This window comes from Microtus oregoni, unplaced genomic scaffold (assembly GCF_018167655.1).
Source record: "Microtus oregoni isolate MIOR12 unplaced genomic scaffold, Mior012 000000F_ref0000247, whole genome shotgun sequence".
NCBI classification, from domain to species: domain Eukaryota; kingdom Metazoa; phylum Chordata; class Mammalia; order Rodentia; family Cricetidae; genus Microtus; species Microtus oregoni.
This window is the reverse complement of record NW_024543059.1, coordinates 68613410-68632976: the sequence shown is the minus strand read 5'-3', so window position 1 is coordinate 68632976 and position 19567 is coordinate 68613410. Positions and strand designations below refer to the sequence as shown.

Here is a 19567-nt window from a genome sequence, read left to right as displayed (position 1 = left end):
AGGGTGAAGGCTGGCAGGGCTCCACCCTCCAGTCCACCGTTGCCCTTTCATTTACCATGCCATTTCTTCCATGCTGGCTGTGTTTGCGGTCTTATTTAGTGTTTGGAAGATATTTTATGCTTGCCACAGGAGAAAAGGAAATAATGTGTGGAAAAAAAATGACTTGCACTTGAGAATACTTTGAGCCAAGAATTTGGAAAATTGAGTTATTTTTCTTCCTTTATTTTTCTTTTTCTTTCCCCTTCTCTCCTTGTTTTTTCTTCCTCTTTTTTGTTTTTGTTTATTGTCCCTCTCCTTTTCCCCCTCTTTTGTCCCCACCTTTTGTTCTTCAAAGACAGGGTTAATATATCCCAAGTGTCTATCACATGTTCAGTATTTTACATCCATAAAGGGGTTGTACATTACATCATTTTTAAATGTACACTTATAAATACTAGGAATATTTAGCATGGAACATTTATGACTATCTCTTAGACGGTTTCAGTTATGAAGGAATTTTAGTAATTAAAACTAGAGGGATAAAGTTCAAAGGTTGTGTGCCAATATCAGATGGAAAAAGATCTCTAAGCACTGCCAAAAAGAAAATGTGGGTCTTTAGATACAATTCCTCTAGTCTCCCAGGTAGTTGAGTGGGCTTGCAAAATACAGTTTAGATTTTAGATGGAGAGATAATTGCTTTATTTTAAAATAAATTGTGATAGGGAAATAAATGAATCTAAAGAGACCAGAATTTCAGCTAAATTTTTCAAAAAGTGAGTCATAAGGAGCGAACGTGAGAGTGTTGTAGGTTCTAGGTCCATTTGGTGGTTTAATGGGATGCATATGTGTAAATTTTCATAGAATTGTATGTGAAATGTTCATCTAGTGTTATGTGAGTTGTACTCAAACACTTAAAAAGAAATCTGTACTAACTAGCTAGACCTTATGCGTTCTCACTGAACTGTAAATAAAACACACTAAGGTAGGAACCTCGGTAGTGCATGTGTTCTAGACTCTAAAGCAAAAGCCCAGGACTCACAGCAGACTAGGTCCAGCCATCTGCCGTGCTTGTCCAGTTACAGAGACCAGGAGTAAAAGACAGAAAATAAGACTTTGATTCAACACATCTCACTGGGGAGAGGAACAGAAAAGGAATTTCATGACCCGCAAGTCAGTCTTCAGGATACTGATAGGAGTTTCAAGTTTAAGTGGTGGGGGGATTGGCTTAGGGGCAGGTGCCACACAGCAAGGAAATCCCATTGTCCTTGAGGTCTGGCTGTGTCAGTTCTGGCTCTATGCTTGTTCCTGTTGCTTGTTTTGCAAGTCTTCCTTGCTCTGTTGCTTGAGAGAACAACCCAGCTTTCCTGTGGTCACTGCCTCTGCTCGAGAGTGAGCTCCTCAAAGAATAATATGTTGCAAAACCCTGCTGGTCCTTGAAGCTGGTGTAACTGCAGGATTAGGACAATGGCTGACCCCAAGGACATGGTGCGACCTGACAGGAAGATGCCTCAATTACAGTCACCTGTGCACCATCCTCCATAAAGGCAGTTGGGATAGGTTAGGTGATACTGACTTTAAACAGACAGGAGTTATTAACATATCAATGTGCAGAGTTAAGCAAGATTCTGGTCTAAAGGTTGAAGACAAAGCCAACAATGTAAGATGCAGGCAGCGATGCCAGCCTTCTAGACTGCTTATCGCAAACTGATGAGTCCAAGTAAGCCTTTAGTGCTTTTAGGCCTACTGTTTCTAAGCACCTGTTAGCATATGCTTAAAGGGTCTTTATATAACCATTCCTCTTCCAAATTAGGCCTTCCTACTTAACTGCCAGCTTACAAGTAGCTATGTGTGTACATACACACCAACTGCGTCAAGGGGCAATCTTCACAACGTGGAACTGGTAACAAGCCTCTCATTGTCGTTCATGGCATGTAGTAAATGCCTTCTCTGAAATAATGAGGTGAATTTGAATCGTACAAACACCTTTTATTTAAACATGTAACTGTAGTTCTAAAATAGGATTCCTAGCAAGGACTTATTGGGCGGCCTCACTCATCACTGAGATGGCACGGAGATTTGTAAGCATAGAGGGTCATGCTGCTTCAAGGGCCACTCACGGAGGATAGTTGGTCAGCTCTTCAGTTATGCTAATATCGTAATAACATGAGCTTTAGCTAATGGCTATCGTCGGAAAAACAATCATTCATACACACACACACACACACACACACACACACACACACACACACTCTAATGCCAAACTATTGTTTTTCCTTAATTCAATCACTGTGTCATATTTGAAGATAACCTGTTGGAACATTACAGTAATCTACACTTGTCTCCTTAATTAGTATTTTCCCGAAAACCCCTGGACTATATGTTCAAGCATAAATATTTCCATGCTTTGATAAATTACCACACAAGCTATCAGACAACTATCCTTTGCAGGTGAATATCTTTCCCAGGTAGCCAGCAGATTCGTTTTCTATAGGTTCTCTCTTTAGGATCGCAGTGTGCCTACTATGTGTTGGAAGACTGGTGAAAGAAGTGTAAATATTATGTGTTTTCATGATCAGAGTCTGGTCTGTCCGTATATCTGTGGGGTCCTTGCCTTACCTACACTTTGGGAACACACGCTTCATGGAGAGGAGACAGCATGCTTGTTTTTTTCTAAGAATCGTTTTCTGCTCTGTGTGGCTTCTTAATGAATGACACTTGAGGGTATTATTGGTATTAATATTTGATTGTTCCACTTATGCCTCATCTCTATAAAGTTTGTGCCAATGAATATTTACTCCACATCTGATCCGTGTGTAGCTAGCCATCACCGCCATACAATCTAAAATGTCCAATTAACTAATTTGAGAGTTTTAAGGTGCAAACCATGTATTTCCTGTTTTTTGTAGTGAATTTGTTGAGACTCCCTGCTCTTCAATTTAATTGTATTTTATCTAAAAAGTTGTAGGTCTCTGCTCTGTATCACAAAGGCATTAAAATAAAGGACAAGATGAGGGCCAGCAGTATGGCTCGGTGGGTAAAGGTGCTTCCTGCTGCCCCTGACCACCTGAGTCCAGCAAAGAGCCGTCTGCAGTGTGGCATCCACTGCCCTCCACTCATGTGCTCATACGTACATAAAGATGCATAAATAAATGTAACTTTTAAAAAACTAATCAGATGCCAAGAGAGGCGTTGCAAGTGGTACCTTAGGTTGTATTCTCTTTGCTTCTCAGTATCCTCTGGTTTGAGAAGGTTGTCCATAATACACTGAGTTCTTGTTAATTGATAAAATGAGCAAATACAATGGAAGATGCTTATTTTCTGTTTATTTTTTTTTTCTTTAGTGTGTGCTGTATTTGTGGGCCTTGAAAATTCTTTACCCCAAAACACTGTTTTTACTTCGTGGAAATCATGAATGTAGACATCTAACAGAGTATTTCACATTTAAACAAGAATGTAAGTATACTGCAACTTTTTCCTTTAATGTCATATGTACTAAATTATCATTTTAACTGGTAAATGAAAACATACTATGTTTTTATTCTCTGCATAAAGGTCAAAGCTTTAGGTGACATTTCATATCATCTTTCTCAACATGGGCAGTTTTAATGAAACATTTAATTTTAAATTGTGTTTATCATTCTTATAGAATAGCATACAATTGTCTTTGGTCATATGGACTCTCCACCCTACCCTCTAACTCCTCCCTGGTTCACCTCCATAACCCTACACCCAGAATTTTGTCTTTTATCCGACCTTCCATTTCCAATTTATATTGCTCATATACTCCTGGATGTGGGCCCATGCAATAGAACATCATCAACTTACCCTAAGCTACACCCTTAAAGAAAACTAACTCATCCTCCTAGAGAGGCTATGAACTGTCCATAGTGTGTCAGGTAATGCAGAGCTCATGGATCCTTTCTGCTCCCATGCTAGAAGAGGGACAGAAAGATTGTACGAGGCAAGAGCTGGGGAAGTAGAGAACAAAAGAATGTCTTCTGAGTATGACAGGACCACTTACTCATGAACTTACAGTGGCTGTGGTAGCCTATACAAGGCCTGCATAGGATCGAGCCAGAATGTGTTTTCTTAATCATAGGTTTTATCAAGTGGCCTATTAATCTGAGCTAAAGTTTCATGTATGTCGTAGTACACAACTACTGTTTAGGAAAGTGAGTCTTAGTCAAGTCCAGAAAAAAAAAATGGGGCCAGATTGAACCTCTGTTTTGCAGCCTCATAGATATCAGCCCCTAGGACATTAGACCAAATGAAAGCTGATTCCTTTCTTATATATAGATACTTGGATAAAGGAATGCTTTTTGTATAAGTTCTATTCCCCCCATCTGTTTTCCCCGCTGTTTACTGAAACTTTAATTCTTTTTCTCTCTGTAATTTGGTTTTATATTCAATGAAGCATAAAGACTTTCCTAAAAACATTAGCTGTGAGTCAATATGGGGAAAATAAGAACTCTGTGAGGCAGAAAAAGCTTCAGAAAGTTTCTTGGCTATGGCTTTTCTCCAAAATCTTATGGGAAATATCAACCAGCTTTATGGCCATCGTGTGTGTGTGTGTGTGTGTGTGTGTGTGTGTGTGTGTGTGTGTATACACATAAGGTATGTAAAAGTCTTGAATTTATAGACAAAAGTTATAATAAGTAAACAATATGGAGTAATATCAGAAATAAAAAATATTATATATGAAGGTTAATCTATGAGTCTTGGAAATCATATTGATTCTGTTTGGAAGGGCCACATTCATATTACCCTGGCAAAAAAACATTGAAAAGAACCAAAGTGAGTTCAATAAGATGTTCCTCGTGACAAAGGCATGACAGTAACTCTTTCCTTCTCACTGTATTTCAAAGGTAAAATAAAGTATTCAGAACGAGTTTATGACGCCTGTATGGACGCCTTCGACTGCCTTCCGCTGGCCGCACTGATGAACCAGCAGTTCCTGTGTGTCCATGGTGGTTTGTCCCCAGAGATTAACACTCTAGATGACATCAGAAAAGTAAGCTCTATTATTGTCCACGTCTGCTCGTTCTCTGTCCTTCAGCAGGTACTGGACGACCTCACTGTCCCACCCCTCTCACTACTTGCGTCGTTTTCATTTAAAATAACTGAACGCACTCGCATCTCCCTGACTTGTATCAGATTGTTATCTTAAAGAGAAGCTACATCTCTAGACCCTCAGGGTTTGGCTGAGCACATGGCATTTGTCATGAAACAATCATATATTTGATCTCTAACGCATATGGGCAGTTTCATTTTCTTATTTTTCAAATAGTCCACCGTATGTTCCTGGTTTGTTAAATTGGAAAAGTTGCTTGGTCTTTGGAGAAATAGCACACCTTAACCTTTAAAATGTCTTTATCATGATAATCTTTGTTCTTGTTGTTCCACTATATAATATTTCAGTCAGCATTTAGCAAAGGCAAAGGTAGTATTGTGTTGACTGTATTAAAAGTAGCGGCATTTTTTCCCGAAGCATGCTTTGACTTCGTGTTTACTGTCGCTGTTATTTCCCAGCAGAAGGATAACTGAGGTGGAATGAGGAAGTGTATTGTCTACTTTTCATGAAACAACGCAATAATACTTGACAGTGCTGCACAACAGAAATAATGTTTCATTTCTCAATGTTTATATTCTAATAATGCAGCAATGTAAGAAAAGACATGGGAGATTATTAAAAAGAATATTATTGTACTTTTGGTGCCCAAATCTCCAAAAGAAAGCACAATAAAAACATTTTCCTGTATCTTCTGCACATATGCTTGTAGTTGTCTAACACATGATATTTGTATGTGCGCGTATACAGGAACATACAGGATCGTAATTTGGATATAATTTTCTCCACTAAGCTTTTGAGCTAAGAAACCAAAGCCACATTTTTTTCTGCAGGAATTACTGATGTGTAAAGACTGTCTCAGACACCTCTCCCTGCCTTTTAGAGCCCTGGGAAAAGGGATTACACTCTCCCAAGCAGAGAAGCGAGTGTGGAGATGAGTCTGACCCCCTTTTGCTATTCTTGCCAGTCACGTTAGAAGGAATGAGTAACTGAAATTATTCTGAATCACTGCATTTCAACTCAAGTTGGAATCTGACTGAGTTTTGCTAGAAAGATACATGCTATCTGGTAACTATTTGAGCCTGATATGCTGTAAGTAAACTCTGGCTTCAAACAGGTCATCCAGTAACCTGGATGCCAATGAGTATACAAGTAGTAGCTTACTTAAGATTCCTCATGTACATAACTCAAATTCTGCCTGTGGGTATTCATACACAAGACCCAGTGATGTCATTTCAGTAATTGATACTTTTTTATTTTTTAGTTTCTTGAGCTTGAATGTTTCCATTGCTGCCTCACAAATTTGTATTCTGAGCAGCAGTTCCAAGTTAATTATAGGAGCTGTCTTTAGTTAATATTAATTTAGTAAGTAGTATTTTCCACCATGTTTAGTGATGAAATAAAATCATCACGCAACCTGTATACTAGGAACTATATAGCTTATCATGGCAGGGGAATGGAAAATATGACACTATAAGCAACCAGCTTTGCTGTACGAACAGATGCTGGGAACCACACACATGCATGTGTGTTGTGCTTGATAACATTTACAAATTCATGGGCCTAAATGAAAGATGCAAAGTGTATCAAGCATCCTTCCAACAGGAGAAAGTATTGAAAATCCATTCTATGCCCTTTTTACTCCTTTTGAGGGAAAAAAAAAAACAGAAAGGACTTAGCTATTTAACTTTTGTGTTAAAACTGTAGTCATTGACAAAAAGAAACAATGAACCTGAACTTTAAAATGAATAATCATTTTCATATTGCTTACTGTTCCCTTAGTAATGTTCAACGGAATTTACAGAATTGAGAAAATAACAAATCAAATCACAAATATATTTTACTTTATAAGTATCTATTTCCATGAAATCAATATTTGTTTTTATCTCAGGAAGCCAAATATTCCACTCGTGTCATTAATCTGCAGCTGACTTATAGTCTCAGAAGTAGAGGGAATAAACACTTTTTTCCCCAATAGGAAGGTAACTGTGCTATTATTTTTTCTTTAAAAATCAAACAAGGGGCTAAAGACATATCTGTGGCAGAGGACTGCAGTTTGGTTCCCAGGAGCCATGCCAGGTGGCTCTCAACCACCTGTAACCCCAGCCCCAAAGGATCTGATGCCTCTTCTGGCTTCAGGGGTCACCTGTGCTCACATGTTCATACCAGTGCACGAATATACATATAACACCATCATGTTTTAAATTAATCCTGAAAAATTAAATGAAAGCACATTAAATAAAACACAGATTCTTCTCCGTGTACCACCGTCCTCTGCCATGAGGCACCATTACTATTTCTTCTGGGGTTGTTTTGCACAGACTGCAGTGGTCATGATGGCTACGCAGTGCATAACTGGGGAAACTAATTCCATATGCAGCCCCCAAGAATGATGCTAAAGCCTAGAAGTGTGAGCAGGGTCTAGAGAAATGTGGGGCGCTTTTACTCTAACGCTGTTATTTGCACCGAGACCAGCAACACAGTGGCATGCCCTCCAGCTAGAAGCAGAGGTGGCTTCTGAGGAGTGAGTGTCACCGTGGTTCGAAGCAAGTGGCTCCTCAGAAAGCGAAAGCCACCCACTCTCAAAATCATTCTGTCATGTTAAAAAGGACGTCACAGGGATTCTCATCGAGGTTTGAAATGACAGTTCTCTGCGGGTGGTAGACAGAACAAAATCAAGCTCCTCCTTCACAGATAAGACAGGAATAGATTGAAATCATGATAGTGACTGTGTTATTTGGATGAAAAAAATGAGAGAAAGATTAAAAGGAAATGGACAAAAAAAAACAAGAGGAAAGTGTAAGGATTAAATAGACAGAGAGAGGCAAAGGGGAAGATGAGGGCACAGACTACGTGGGTATATTTATTTCATCATGAGGAAGAAGAGAGGAAAAGCCCAGAAGTAAGATGAATTGGGATGAAGTGGGGACTGGAAGAGGAGTGGATGCCATTTCTCCCATCTGAGGCTGAGGGATGGGAGCGGATGGTCATCACTCAGAGCTGCCTTCCTGTGTGTTCCGAATTCTGAGTGTCCAAAGATGAGTATTTTGTTCTCTGTCTTCTATTTTTCTTAGTTAGACCGATTCAAAGAACCACCTGCTTATGGGCCCATGTGTGACATCCTGTGGTCGGACCCCCTGGAGGACTTCGGGAATGAGAAGACTCAGGAACATTTCACTCACAACACAGTCAGGGGATGTTCATATTTCTACAGGTGAGGACCTGGGTCTCCCTCTCAGGCTGGAACCTGTCTGTCTTACAGTATTGGGGTTTAGGAAGGAAGTAGATACACAGATATAAAGAATGTATACCTGCATACAAAGGCATATGTATATGAATTCTGTGAATAATATGAAAGAAATGAAAGGCAGGTGCTGGGACAGGGAATGGCTGCTGATGAGAAAATATACTAAAAATGGTCTCTACTCCATGAACTGCAAGAGGGTCTCTTTACTGGCCTTCCTTTCTTTCATCCATAAACGTACTCTTGTTTCACCAGTTTGTATAACTTAAACCAGAAAACCAAACTCTCATTGGCTGACTAAGTCATACTCATCCTCAGATTAGTTTAAAATGTTTCCAGCTTCCTGGATGGCTGGGACCCACCAGTTACAGAGTATCTAGGTAACCGGATGGGTGGGTTCACATTTAGCACTTTGATAAGTCAGATTGAAAATGTCTTAATAGTGCATTTTACATGTGCAAGTGGGACCTGGATATCCAGTCACTTCAGAAAGGAATCTGTAGGGCATTTGGGGTTCTGTGTGTCCGAGCCACTTTACTGACCTTTTACCCTCAGCTTTGTCTGCTGCACATGGTATTTTACACTTGGTTTGGTCCCTTCCAGTGTGATGTAATGGTGGGAATGTTCCTAGGAGGAAATAGAATATAAAAACAAAATGGAGAATTTTAAATTCTAAAACACATTCTGTTTTCTTTTTTAATTTTCTATTTCAACTTAAAATAATACACCTGATGTTCCCTAGAACTAATGTTCATTTCCATGAAATGATTTAGTCTAAAAACCTCTGTAAAAACAATTCATTAACATACTCCCACAAGCTGATAGTATGCTCTGTGTAAGTTTTCTATTCAATAGTGGAACATATTCTATGCATTAAATTTTATTGTAGATGAAAAAGTTTTTCATTTGTTAGTATGATTGGGAAATTCATTTTGAACATAAAGTCATCTTTTCTGGAAACCATAATTGTGGGAGTGAGTTCTATTTTATATAATAATAGTGAAGCTTATTCTGAACCAAAATGTCAGGTTGCAAATTATCTTATGTTTTGGAAGAGGCACAAGTGTTGATGACTTATATGTCGGTAAAATGTTCTATAATTCTGAAAAGCTTAAAACTTCCTGTCAATAATCACTTAACTTAGGCATAACATTTTATGAAGATGTTTGTCCTTATAGAAAAGAGGTATTTGAAGTAAATTAAAGCCAAATGTTAGACCTTTCAAATCTGGTATTAAATGCCCCAATTATGTATAGGTCTCTAGGTTACCTGTTGTGTTTCACTAAAATAATACTATAAAGAACTCAAACATGATTATAATGTTGACTCATATTGAATTTATCTGTAGCATAGCACTCTGCTGTCAATCTACTGGGTCAGACATCCAGGCAAACCTTGTTCTGAATGACACCGGACTAAACTTACACAGCACACAGTCCTTTTCATTTTGCTGAGACATATATGAAAAGAGTTTTGGGGAGCTTACAGTTTCAGAGGGTGAGTCCATCCCCATTATGATTGAGAGCGTGACAGTGGGCTAGCATGGCACCGGAGAAGTAGCTGAGAGTTTGCCTGCTGAGATAACCATGGGGAATGCTGTGAGCTTTGCTAAAACCTCAAAGTCCACACCGACTGACCACCTCCTTCAACAAGGCCACGCCCCTTAACCCTTGCCAAACAGTTCTACCAACTGGGGATCAGGCATTCACTCATGAACTTATGGGGACGGTCATCTCTTTCAAACTGTTACATTCTGAAAATATAGACACAAATATACAGTATTATCGATCACACAGATGGTTAGAGTTAAGCACATTCTCACACTTAAATTCTGCAGATCAGCATGGGTTTCTTCACAGATGTTGACCTTTGATCTTGACAGATGTATTGCTGTGGAGCTAAATGTCTGAATCCAGAACTTGTGACACTGACTGTTAGCAGAGGATTCTGGGTATTCTAGTCTGTCAGAGGGAAAGAAGGATATACCATTAGCACAGAGGGTTTTTTTTTTAAATTCTTTTGTCTTTAAAGTCACCTTGAAAGGATCAGAGGCATTCTTTTAAGTTCATGCCTTAAAGTTTGTCTAGACAGGTATTAGTGACTGTAAAATTAGCCAAAGAGCTTAGTGGTTGCATCCCTTTGGAGTTAACTGTCAATTATCTTGACTTACAATTTTATTTTGCGTGTCTCTATGCATTCTGGATAATTGATATGCCACCCTATTGACTGTATAACATATTATATAGACGATGATTTAAATAGCACATAGTCACACAGAAAAATACATCAGGATAGGGCTGGAGAGATGACTCGGCAAGTAAGAGTGCCTACTTCTCTTGCCTAGGATCTGGCTTCAGATCCCAGCACCCACACACATCTGGTGCCTCCAAACCACTGTGAGCCTGACTCCAGTGAGGTCGGGCACGCCTGGCGTCCTTGGATATGCATATACATACATTCACACATACTTATAATTGAGAAAGAAATTAAATATCGTTAAATGTATCAGAAGAGCTTTTCCCCTGGCTTTTTAATTACGTTCCTAGCAATGCCATGCATGTATGTAGTAGATTCTGGGTGCTTTCTCACACCAGCCTCTCTTATTTGCCCCCTGCTCCTGTCACCTCCCATCCCAGACTCATGGCTTTTGGCATTCTTTGTGACTCATTTGGTTTAATCAGTATTATTCTAGTGACCCTAGAATGGGACAAAAGTATCTGGTCAAAACCAAAATTCCTTGGCTGCTCCACCCCCAATATTTCCATTAACTTCATAATCACAGGCCATAGCCTTCACCCTCAATTGCCCACATTGTTCAGACAGGTGACTGAGATACTGCATGTGGGCCAGCATCAGACTGGAGATTATTGTGGTTCATAACATATGGGAGATAAAGTCAGAAAAGTGGGGAGGAGTTTTGGTCTTTGGTTACCAGTTTCTGTCTGCACCAAGTGCATCATGGAAGCACTGTATTCTGGGCCTTCTGCTTTATACTGTTTGAGTTCAGTTAGGGCATTCCAGCATTGTTGTGAAGACCTAGTCTGGGGTTGCACCGATGAGAATGTTAGTGTGCTAGTGGCTGCACGTGCAGCTCACTTGAGCCCCGTGAGTATTAGCGTGCCCGTGGCTGTGCCTGCAGCCTTGAAGCCCACAGCAGCAGCCTCCAACTCCTTACCACGCTCAAATCCCTCCAGTTCTGAAGCCCCCTGCCCTTCTTGTCTCCTCTACCCCATTCAGAAGACAAGCATAAAATTGTTCATTGCATCAGTAATCATAAGAGCCAAGAAATGGAGACACCTAAACACCTGCTTAGTAGAATCATAAACTATATAACATCAAGATGTACGGATAAAGGTAGAAATAGCACCTTCTTTACAGATTAAAGTATACTCAGTGTGTGTGTGTATGTGTGTGTGCACACAATAACTACTACAAGTCACATATATGCACAAAGTGCTGACTATAGCAAATGAGAGTGATCTAAACAAAACCACGCATATCAACATAGATGAATAGCATAAATATGATGACGAGAAGAAGTCAACAGTCAGGTACAATGAAATGAACTCTGCATACAAGAAAACTAGTCTCTAACATTGAAAGCCAAGGTGCCTGTTGCCCTGCGTGAGAGTGACAGCTCTGTCTCTGAGCCGTAGGTATGAGGTATGAAAGTCTTCTGATTTATGACCTTTATATATAGATATTTCACTTCAATAAAACATTCGCTGCAGGTTAGGAATGTAGCTCAGTGGTAGAGCACTTGTACGTAAGACCTGGATTTGGTCCCCAGCTCTTCAAAGTAAGAGTTTGCTTAAGTAGCAACTCCTTGCCACATATCCAGATCCAAGTGAGGGCTGTGTTCTGCAGAAGGTCTGGCAGGAAGTGGAAGCCTCAGCATCTCAATTCTAAATTCCTTAGAGGACCCTGGAGCAAAGGAGAGACCAGAAAGTCCTAGGAAAAGAAGGCTGAAAAGAAGCCCCAGGGTACTGCAGGGTTGAGTACCCATCACTAGGCCCCAGCAACAGAGGAGAGGAGCATCTGGGCAGGCTGCAAGGAGTAAGAGCATCAGGAGGAGGAGGAAGCTTCCTGCCTACACCGTGGTGTCCAGGGCTGAGGGGGGCAGGAAGACCAGCACCCTCCGCATCTTTCCACGGGTGACTGCCCTTGCTGAGGCTCTTTAAGTGACTACACATGAGCTCCAGGAGGTGACAGGTTGTTGCTAAGCACTCTGAACAGGGAGTGGAGAGAGCAGCGCATTCCCTCTGCTGGAATGTTCTGTAGCTAAAGGGCAGATCTCTAATCATACTTTGCATAACCCTGTGATAAGGATCAGGTAAGTCCAAGGTGCCAGCTGGGGAGGCAGCAGTTTCACAGGCCTGGGGGTGAAGTGGGCTTGACAAGAAGGCTCCTTACAGGGTCACATAACTCAAGTGGAGGAACTGGTCTTTTCAGGAGGAAAAAACACCCAGGGAAAGTATCTGCCAGGGCTTATGCATGCGCAGAGCCATTGTAGTGGTACCTGCAGGCAAAATCTTGATGAAAAGGTCTAAGGTATTTAATTCAGAGTCCAGAATGCGGTTGATGTTAGAGGACCGTGAATAAGGAAACAAGGAGCTCCAGTACAGCTTGTCTACTGTTGCTCCGTGTTCTTTTAGCCTTCGGTGTTCACATTCCGTCTCCAAACCCCCTCAGAGCAGGGTCTTCTAATCCTCTCCTGTCTACTGATCCCCATCCAACACGAGAAGAACTTTTGCAAGATCACATTCACAGTGTTCTTTCATGGCCAACAGGTGCAGGGTGGATGGGTGGATGTGGTACTGCCTTACTCTGTAATATCTAAATAACATGTGGAATATTTTATCTTCAGTACATTTTATTCCTCTGTAGATTTTTAATTTTTTTATCATATCAATGTTTCTGTCCATTTTATAAAACACTGCACAACCTGCCCTTCCTTCTGGCAAAGGGAACAATCCATCACCTGCTCTAATAGATTACCACATTTCGCCTCTGCAGAGTCAGAGAATCTGCTGCCAAGTGCACACACACATGGGTGCACAGAGGAACCCAAAACTCTTTACAGTTTGTAAAGGAACTGTTGTTGCCAGAGAACTAAATCTTTCCTGCAATCTGTATTCGTTGCTTTTCTCCTGCTGTGACAAAATACAGGCCAGAGCCCTCTGAGGAAGGAAGAAGGGTACAGCCTGTCCCAGTGCAGGAGTCAGGTTGCCCGAGGCACCATCAGCTGCTCATATTAGGTCTGCTCTGCAGTCAGAGAGCAGAGAGAGTCTGATGCTGATACTCACTCAGCTCATGGCCATCTCCATTTTATTATTCCGGCCAGCATCCTCTCCCAAAATATGTGCTACCAGCTAGGGTAAATCTGCTCACTTTGATGAACCTAATGTTAAAAACTCCAGCGCAGACATGCCCAGTTGTCTCCTGGATGTCTCTAGTATCTGTCAAGCTGACCATCACTGCTACGCATCACACAGTTGATGTCCCTAGGCATGTACCATCTTACAAGTATTTTCTTCCTGTTGATTGGAGAATTCATGCAAGTATATAGCATAGAAACTACATTTGTCTTCTCTACTATTTTTTTGTCCCGTATAATAAATTGTTTTTTTATTTATCAATATATCCAGGTATGTGTATTTTAAGTTATAGTGAATATTGTCGTTTATTCATAAAATACTGGTTTTTCTGACCTTAATTTTAATTTCCAATTTAAATTCAAAAGCTTATGGATTTTGAATTTATTTCAAGATGTCTTAGAACAAAGGTATAGTGGTTATAGACAGTATTTTAAGTTTCAATTTGTAATTTGGGTTTCAATTATAATTACATTTGGAGATTGAAGCTTTTTTCAATTTTCATTTTATTTCTTACTCTGGGCGTGTGATGCTGGGTATGTGAGCACAGGTGTGCACACCAAGACACACATGTGGGAGTCAGAGGATGCCTTTCCGGAGCAACTTCTTCCCTTCCACGTGTGTGTGCCTTAGCTGTTCCCAGCGCCAAGAGACTTGTTTCCTGAGCCTTGTACGATGATGCTGGATCCCAGCATTACCTGGGTGTCCCAGTGATGTGGCGACGCCTGAAGACCTCCTAACCACTGCTTCTCTTTTCTTTCCTTGTCTGGCAGTTATCCGGCTGTCTGTGACTTCCTGCAGCACAATAACCTGTTGTCCATCCTCCGAGCCCACGAAGCCCAGGACGCGGGGTGAGTGCTGCTGAGGCCTTCTCACAGGTGTTCCTCACCCCGCTGAGGCCCCACAGAGTCCCTTTGGCCAGACTCAATTCCAGAAGGAACTGGTTTTAAAATGGGCTTTCTAGCAACTCAGGTGTGGCAGAGTTGCGGGGGCTACATGACTGCTGAGGTCTGGGGAATTCCTCTCTCACATTCCTCTGTCTTTAGAGGGGAGAAATCTATTTCCATTTGTCTTCTTAAGGACTCGTTTTCTTAAAGGCACCTTCCCTTATTTCTTTCAATTCTTGCAATCACTATGTACCAAGGTGGAAAACCAACAGCCACCTCTCAGTCTGTGAACCAGTGTGAATGAGAGTCACAGATATTTAGAGATTATTATAAATTGTAGGCTTCTTTTAAAGCATCCCGCTCCTGCTCTTTGTAGAGTTTTATAGGGAAGAAAATTAGGACATTAATTGAATAATAGAAAATAATAATACCATGTTCTGACTATCAAATAATTCAACAGAATTTATTTTATATTTGGTGAATTCTTAAAACCTCGTTTTCAGAGTTTGGAAAACCAAGAAATGTCAAGTGTTTACCTCAGTGTTTTGTACGAGGTGGGGGGGGGGGGCTTTGGGCTTTGCTTGCCTTTAAAGAAACAAACTCGTCCCTTTGAATTTTGCCCTTTTCTGAAAAGTGAAAGAGGTCCTTTTTAAAACCTGCGTGCTGAAGCGGGGTGTTTCTGCTTCGCTACGGGATCCCATGTGGCACCTGGCTCTGGCACATGACAGAAGCTAAGGTCCCTTCCGAGCAGTGCCTGGGGAGGTAGGAGCTAATAATAATCGTATAGTGTATAATCGCTGACCCTTGAAGTGACCTGTTCATGCACACAATGCCCGGACCCTCAGAGCTGTTTGAGCTCAGGGGTGCAGGGTCCATGTTATTTCTGGTAGGTTTTTTTTTTCCAACAGGCTAGACATTTAGAACAGATATATCTTAATCACATTGCATACCTGAGACTACTTGGACATGGTTGACTTAACTGGCGAAAGTCAATTAGCATAAAATATTTTTGTTTAAAATGACCAGTTTCTTAATTGTTTGGGTAAGTTGAGGACATGTCATGTAGTTTTGTTATTTATTTATTTATTTACTTAATCTCGAAGTAGCCCTAAGCAACCTCATCTTATAAAGTCCAAGTACTAGTAGGAATATGTGTCTTAACCAAGTACTCTTCCCTTGAGAAGCCCCCACTTGCTCGCAGCATATCTGATAGATAGTCAATTAGTCTTTCAATAATGTTTTCTTGTTCCTTTGGGGGAGAAAGGGTATATTCTTGTTTAACACTATGACAACCCCAGCCCCTACCCCAAACAAAACATAACTAAATAACAAAATACTTCGGAAATATTTTAAAAGGTTTTTAATGGGGGGGTTTCTTTTGGGAAAAGCCAAGGTCTGAGTATTTCCAGAAAGAAAAAAATCAAAATCTGTTTAGAATTTAAATATTAAAGTGGATGTCCGTGTAAAGGTGCTATTTGGGCAACTCTTAGAACTCAGCAACCAGGGAAAAGGAAAAGGACAAAAATTTTAAATATATATATATATATATATATATATATATATATATACATATGAAGAAACAATAAGATTGTGTTGTATATGAATGTTTCTAAGTTGATATTCATAATTCATAAGACAGAAATCATGAGACACATTTTCATAGGGATGGAAAGAGAGGCTCTGCCTCCTGTTCTTTTTGATAGATAATTGAAGTGTTATATTGCAAATTATTTTTGCCCTGGTAGAAGAGAAGTAATAGGGTGGTTTCTTTCCAGAAGTTCTCATGGATGCTCTGTTCAGTACTAGTTGATCAAATCTCCCCCTGCTGAGACAATAACCTTTGCTGTGCAGACACCCGCAGAGACCGATAAGACAGACAATTCTAAAATAGAATGTCTCAATTAGCCAAATTCATAGATGTGATGAGACATTCTTGAAGGAAAAAAGTATCACTGTACCCTATGAAATCACTCAAGCAAAAGATTTATATGTAACCTTGTCAAGAATGGTTTGCAGAATGACTGGCCTGGGTCTCAACTCTCTGGACTGGCCCGGTCTCTGAAAACTCTAGCCTGTATGTTTTCTGTTGAACACCTGAAAGTGAATTATACTTCTTCTGGATTCCACCCACCCCTGAGGTTTGCTAAGTTTAAAAGCTACCCATTTGGAAAACCACACATATGATTGGAGATTTGCATTCCTGTTGCTCCTGAAATAGATCCGTGCCTATGTTCAAAAGACTTAGAGAGATTTGATTTAGCATATGTCATTGGATCCTCTTTGAAAGGCGGAACTTAACTGAGTTCCTGTTTGCAGATGTATGTAGTTGGGTGTCCATGCTCATTCCCCTTACCTTGTGTTTGTTGCCTTAGGTACCGCATGTACAGGAAAAGCCAAACAACAGGCTTCCCTTCTCTGATTACAATTTTCTCAGCACCAAATTACTTAGATGTGTACAATAACAAAGGTAAGTGTAAAAACTTGATGAAATCTTAAAAAAAAAAAAAACTTGATGAAATCTTAAGTACTGTGTGTGCTCATGCTTAAAATGATTCTGACTTGACAGTTAACATTTCGTTACCATTCCTCTTTTTGCTAGTCCCTTCTATGCTTAAAGAAAGAAAGGGGTTCAGTTGTTCAGAGGTGGGGTTACTGCACTGCTGCTTCTTAGCTGTTTTCTAGACTGTATCTGATGTATAATAGAGATACTATTTTCTCTCTAGTAGATACAGACTTTTAAAAAAAAATAGTAATTGCTCCTTAAAGAGGCTACATGTGTATACTGCCCCTTTAGCTGTGTTTGTTCAGCAAAGTTGTGTCTAGCAAAAGAGAAGTTACAGTTTAAAATTACAATAGGATTTATGGAGCCCATACCATGAAATCACCTTCTGAGCTGAACAAGTACAGGTTCAGTTCTTTATAAGGAATATTAAGCTTCAAGGTAAATCTTAGCTGGCCCTCCCTGCGAATGCCTATAGTCAGTGCTTCTCACGGACTCCTTCAACCAGGAAGTCATGAATTGGGATGCAACCCACAGTTCTGAACTGGCGTTCTGAAATGCCCTACCTGCTTCCTGAACAAACAGGGAAGCCAAAGGGCATTATATGCTGGCTGGGAGGAAAGGGGACCTGAATGAGTCAGGTCTACCTTCCACCAGGAAGCTGAGTCCTGGTTTTAAAATGACTTGGTGTGCTTGGTGTGTCAGAGCAGGGGACAGAATGTGGAGAAAGGATTCATTAGTAGCCATTGGTCAGGGTATTATGGAGGGAATGTCTCTTTAGCAAAAGAGACATCAGTCAAATAACGCATGAGGTGAAGAATAGCCCAGGCAGGGCAGGGAAGCGCGAATCCTGTTTCTGAGCATGCTGGAAACTGGAATTAGAGTAGTACACGTCTTCATCTGTGTGATGGCCATCCTCTCACAGAAGGGCATCCAAGCCTGGACCCTGACAGCCCCCAGAAGCCAGGGTAGGCCACCTTTCCTTAATTATTCCTTGAATAACGAATAGTGAAAAGCAGAGAAAGGACATATATTTCCTGTACCCATGTCACAAACAGGGAGCTACATCTCTAAGGTCCTGACATGAAACTTAGGTTTAAATAGAGAGCAAGAGGCATGCACAGTGGAGACGCTGTGGTCAAGGTGTGGTCCAGGCCATCATTACTGTCCGGCTCTGACTGTTGTCAGTGCTAAGTAAATTCTCTTTCTAGGATGCCAGTTCCCCTTCTGGCTGGCACCACTCTTCAACTTTCTTTTCTTCTACCAGCATGAGATTCCTGGGGGAATTCCAATTTCTTGGGGTCTATTGTTTCAACACTATAGTAGGGCAAATGTGGGGCATAAGTCTGCCTTTGAAATATTTTCTTCCTGCCAGGATTGTCACGCTCCTCCCCTCCTTTTATGCTTTCTAATGTTACCAGGAATCCTGCTCCAAAAGGCAAAGTGGCCTGTCTTCCTACTGCCCCGCTCTTATCCTGTCCCTCTCTCCGCACGCCTGTTTTGCCTGCGGTGAGTGGATACCACCCTCAGACCTTTCAGCTCTGAGAGCGAGGAAAGCTAGAAGAAGTGTGCTATAGCTGCCTAACTGTTTCCGAGGCCACACTGAATATGACAGACCTCCCTTGAAGCTAAGGGTGGAGGTATCCATGGACATGGTACAGCCATGGTTCCTAGCAAAGATGTGCTGTCCTTAGAGAGGCAAGAACTCCAAATATAATAGGGCACACCGTCTGCCTCCTGTGCCCCGAGGCAGTCATTAAGCAGGATTCTGGGGACTTACTGACAGTCTAAACTGTTAATGGGGGTCCACGGGAAATGCATTTGGCAAGAAGGAATTTTCTGAATAGTTAGGGAACGTCTTGTTTAAAATTTTGATCCTGACATAAAAGAATCCTCAATTTTTGTAGGAAAGATATAAAAAGTCAAGGCTCGTGAATTTTTAAAGCAATAAATTTATTTTGAATTAAACTAATAAAAGGTTACTTGGATTAGTTAGATGAAGGTTTTCAACATTTGTCTGTGTGTGGACATTGGCCAGAGCATTTCGCACCATGCTCCTGTAATCCGCCTTAAGTATGTGCAGTGTAAATATTGTGCTACAGTCTTTTAAAGGTTTTTCTGTTAAGTCTAAGGAAAAATAAGAAAGGCACCTGCTTGTCTGTAATGTCAGCCCTTGGGAGGTGATCAAGACTGGAAGGGCATCATCAGCCACCAATGTCCACACTAACCTGGGCTAAATGATACCCTATCACAGCCAAACAAGCAAACAGAAAGCGCCAAGGAAGAGAATGCCTTCCCAAAACACTTTCATGACATAGTCATTGACAAATAGCACAGACTGTTCTTCGGCACTTAGGAGAGTTAAATAAAACCCAAGGCATTAAAAATGAAGACAGTCAGATGTCATTCCAGAATGCCCTTAGACCCTTCTTCCCATCCTTCCATGTAGCACTATTTCTCGGGGGCAGAAAACTCCTTCTCCTAAACTGAGTTATGTCGCCTCTTGGTGCATGG

The 19567-nt window shown here is 40.8% G+C and overlaps 1 protein-coding gene across 2 annotated transcripts in view; it reads left to right on the top strand.

Moving 5' to 3' along the window:
• The window catches only part of Ppp3ca (protein phosphatase 3 catalytic subunit alpha), a 276261-nt gene that overhangs the window by 209678 nt on the left and 47016 nt on the right, over nt 1–19567 (top strand). For both annotated transcript variants that reach the window (XM_041659798.1, XM_041659788.1), the window contains exons 4-8: nt 3321–3432; nt 4845–4990; nt 8122–8261; nt 14440–14517; nt 16926–17020. In XM_041659798.1, the coding sequence (XP_041515732.1) occupies nt 3321–3432; nt 4845–4990; nt 8122–8261; nt 14440–14517; nt 16926–17020 (571 nt within the window). The remainder of the gene's footprint in view (nt 1–3320; nt 3433–4844; nt 4991–8121; nt 8262–14439; nt 14518–16925; nt 17021–19567) is intronic.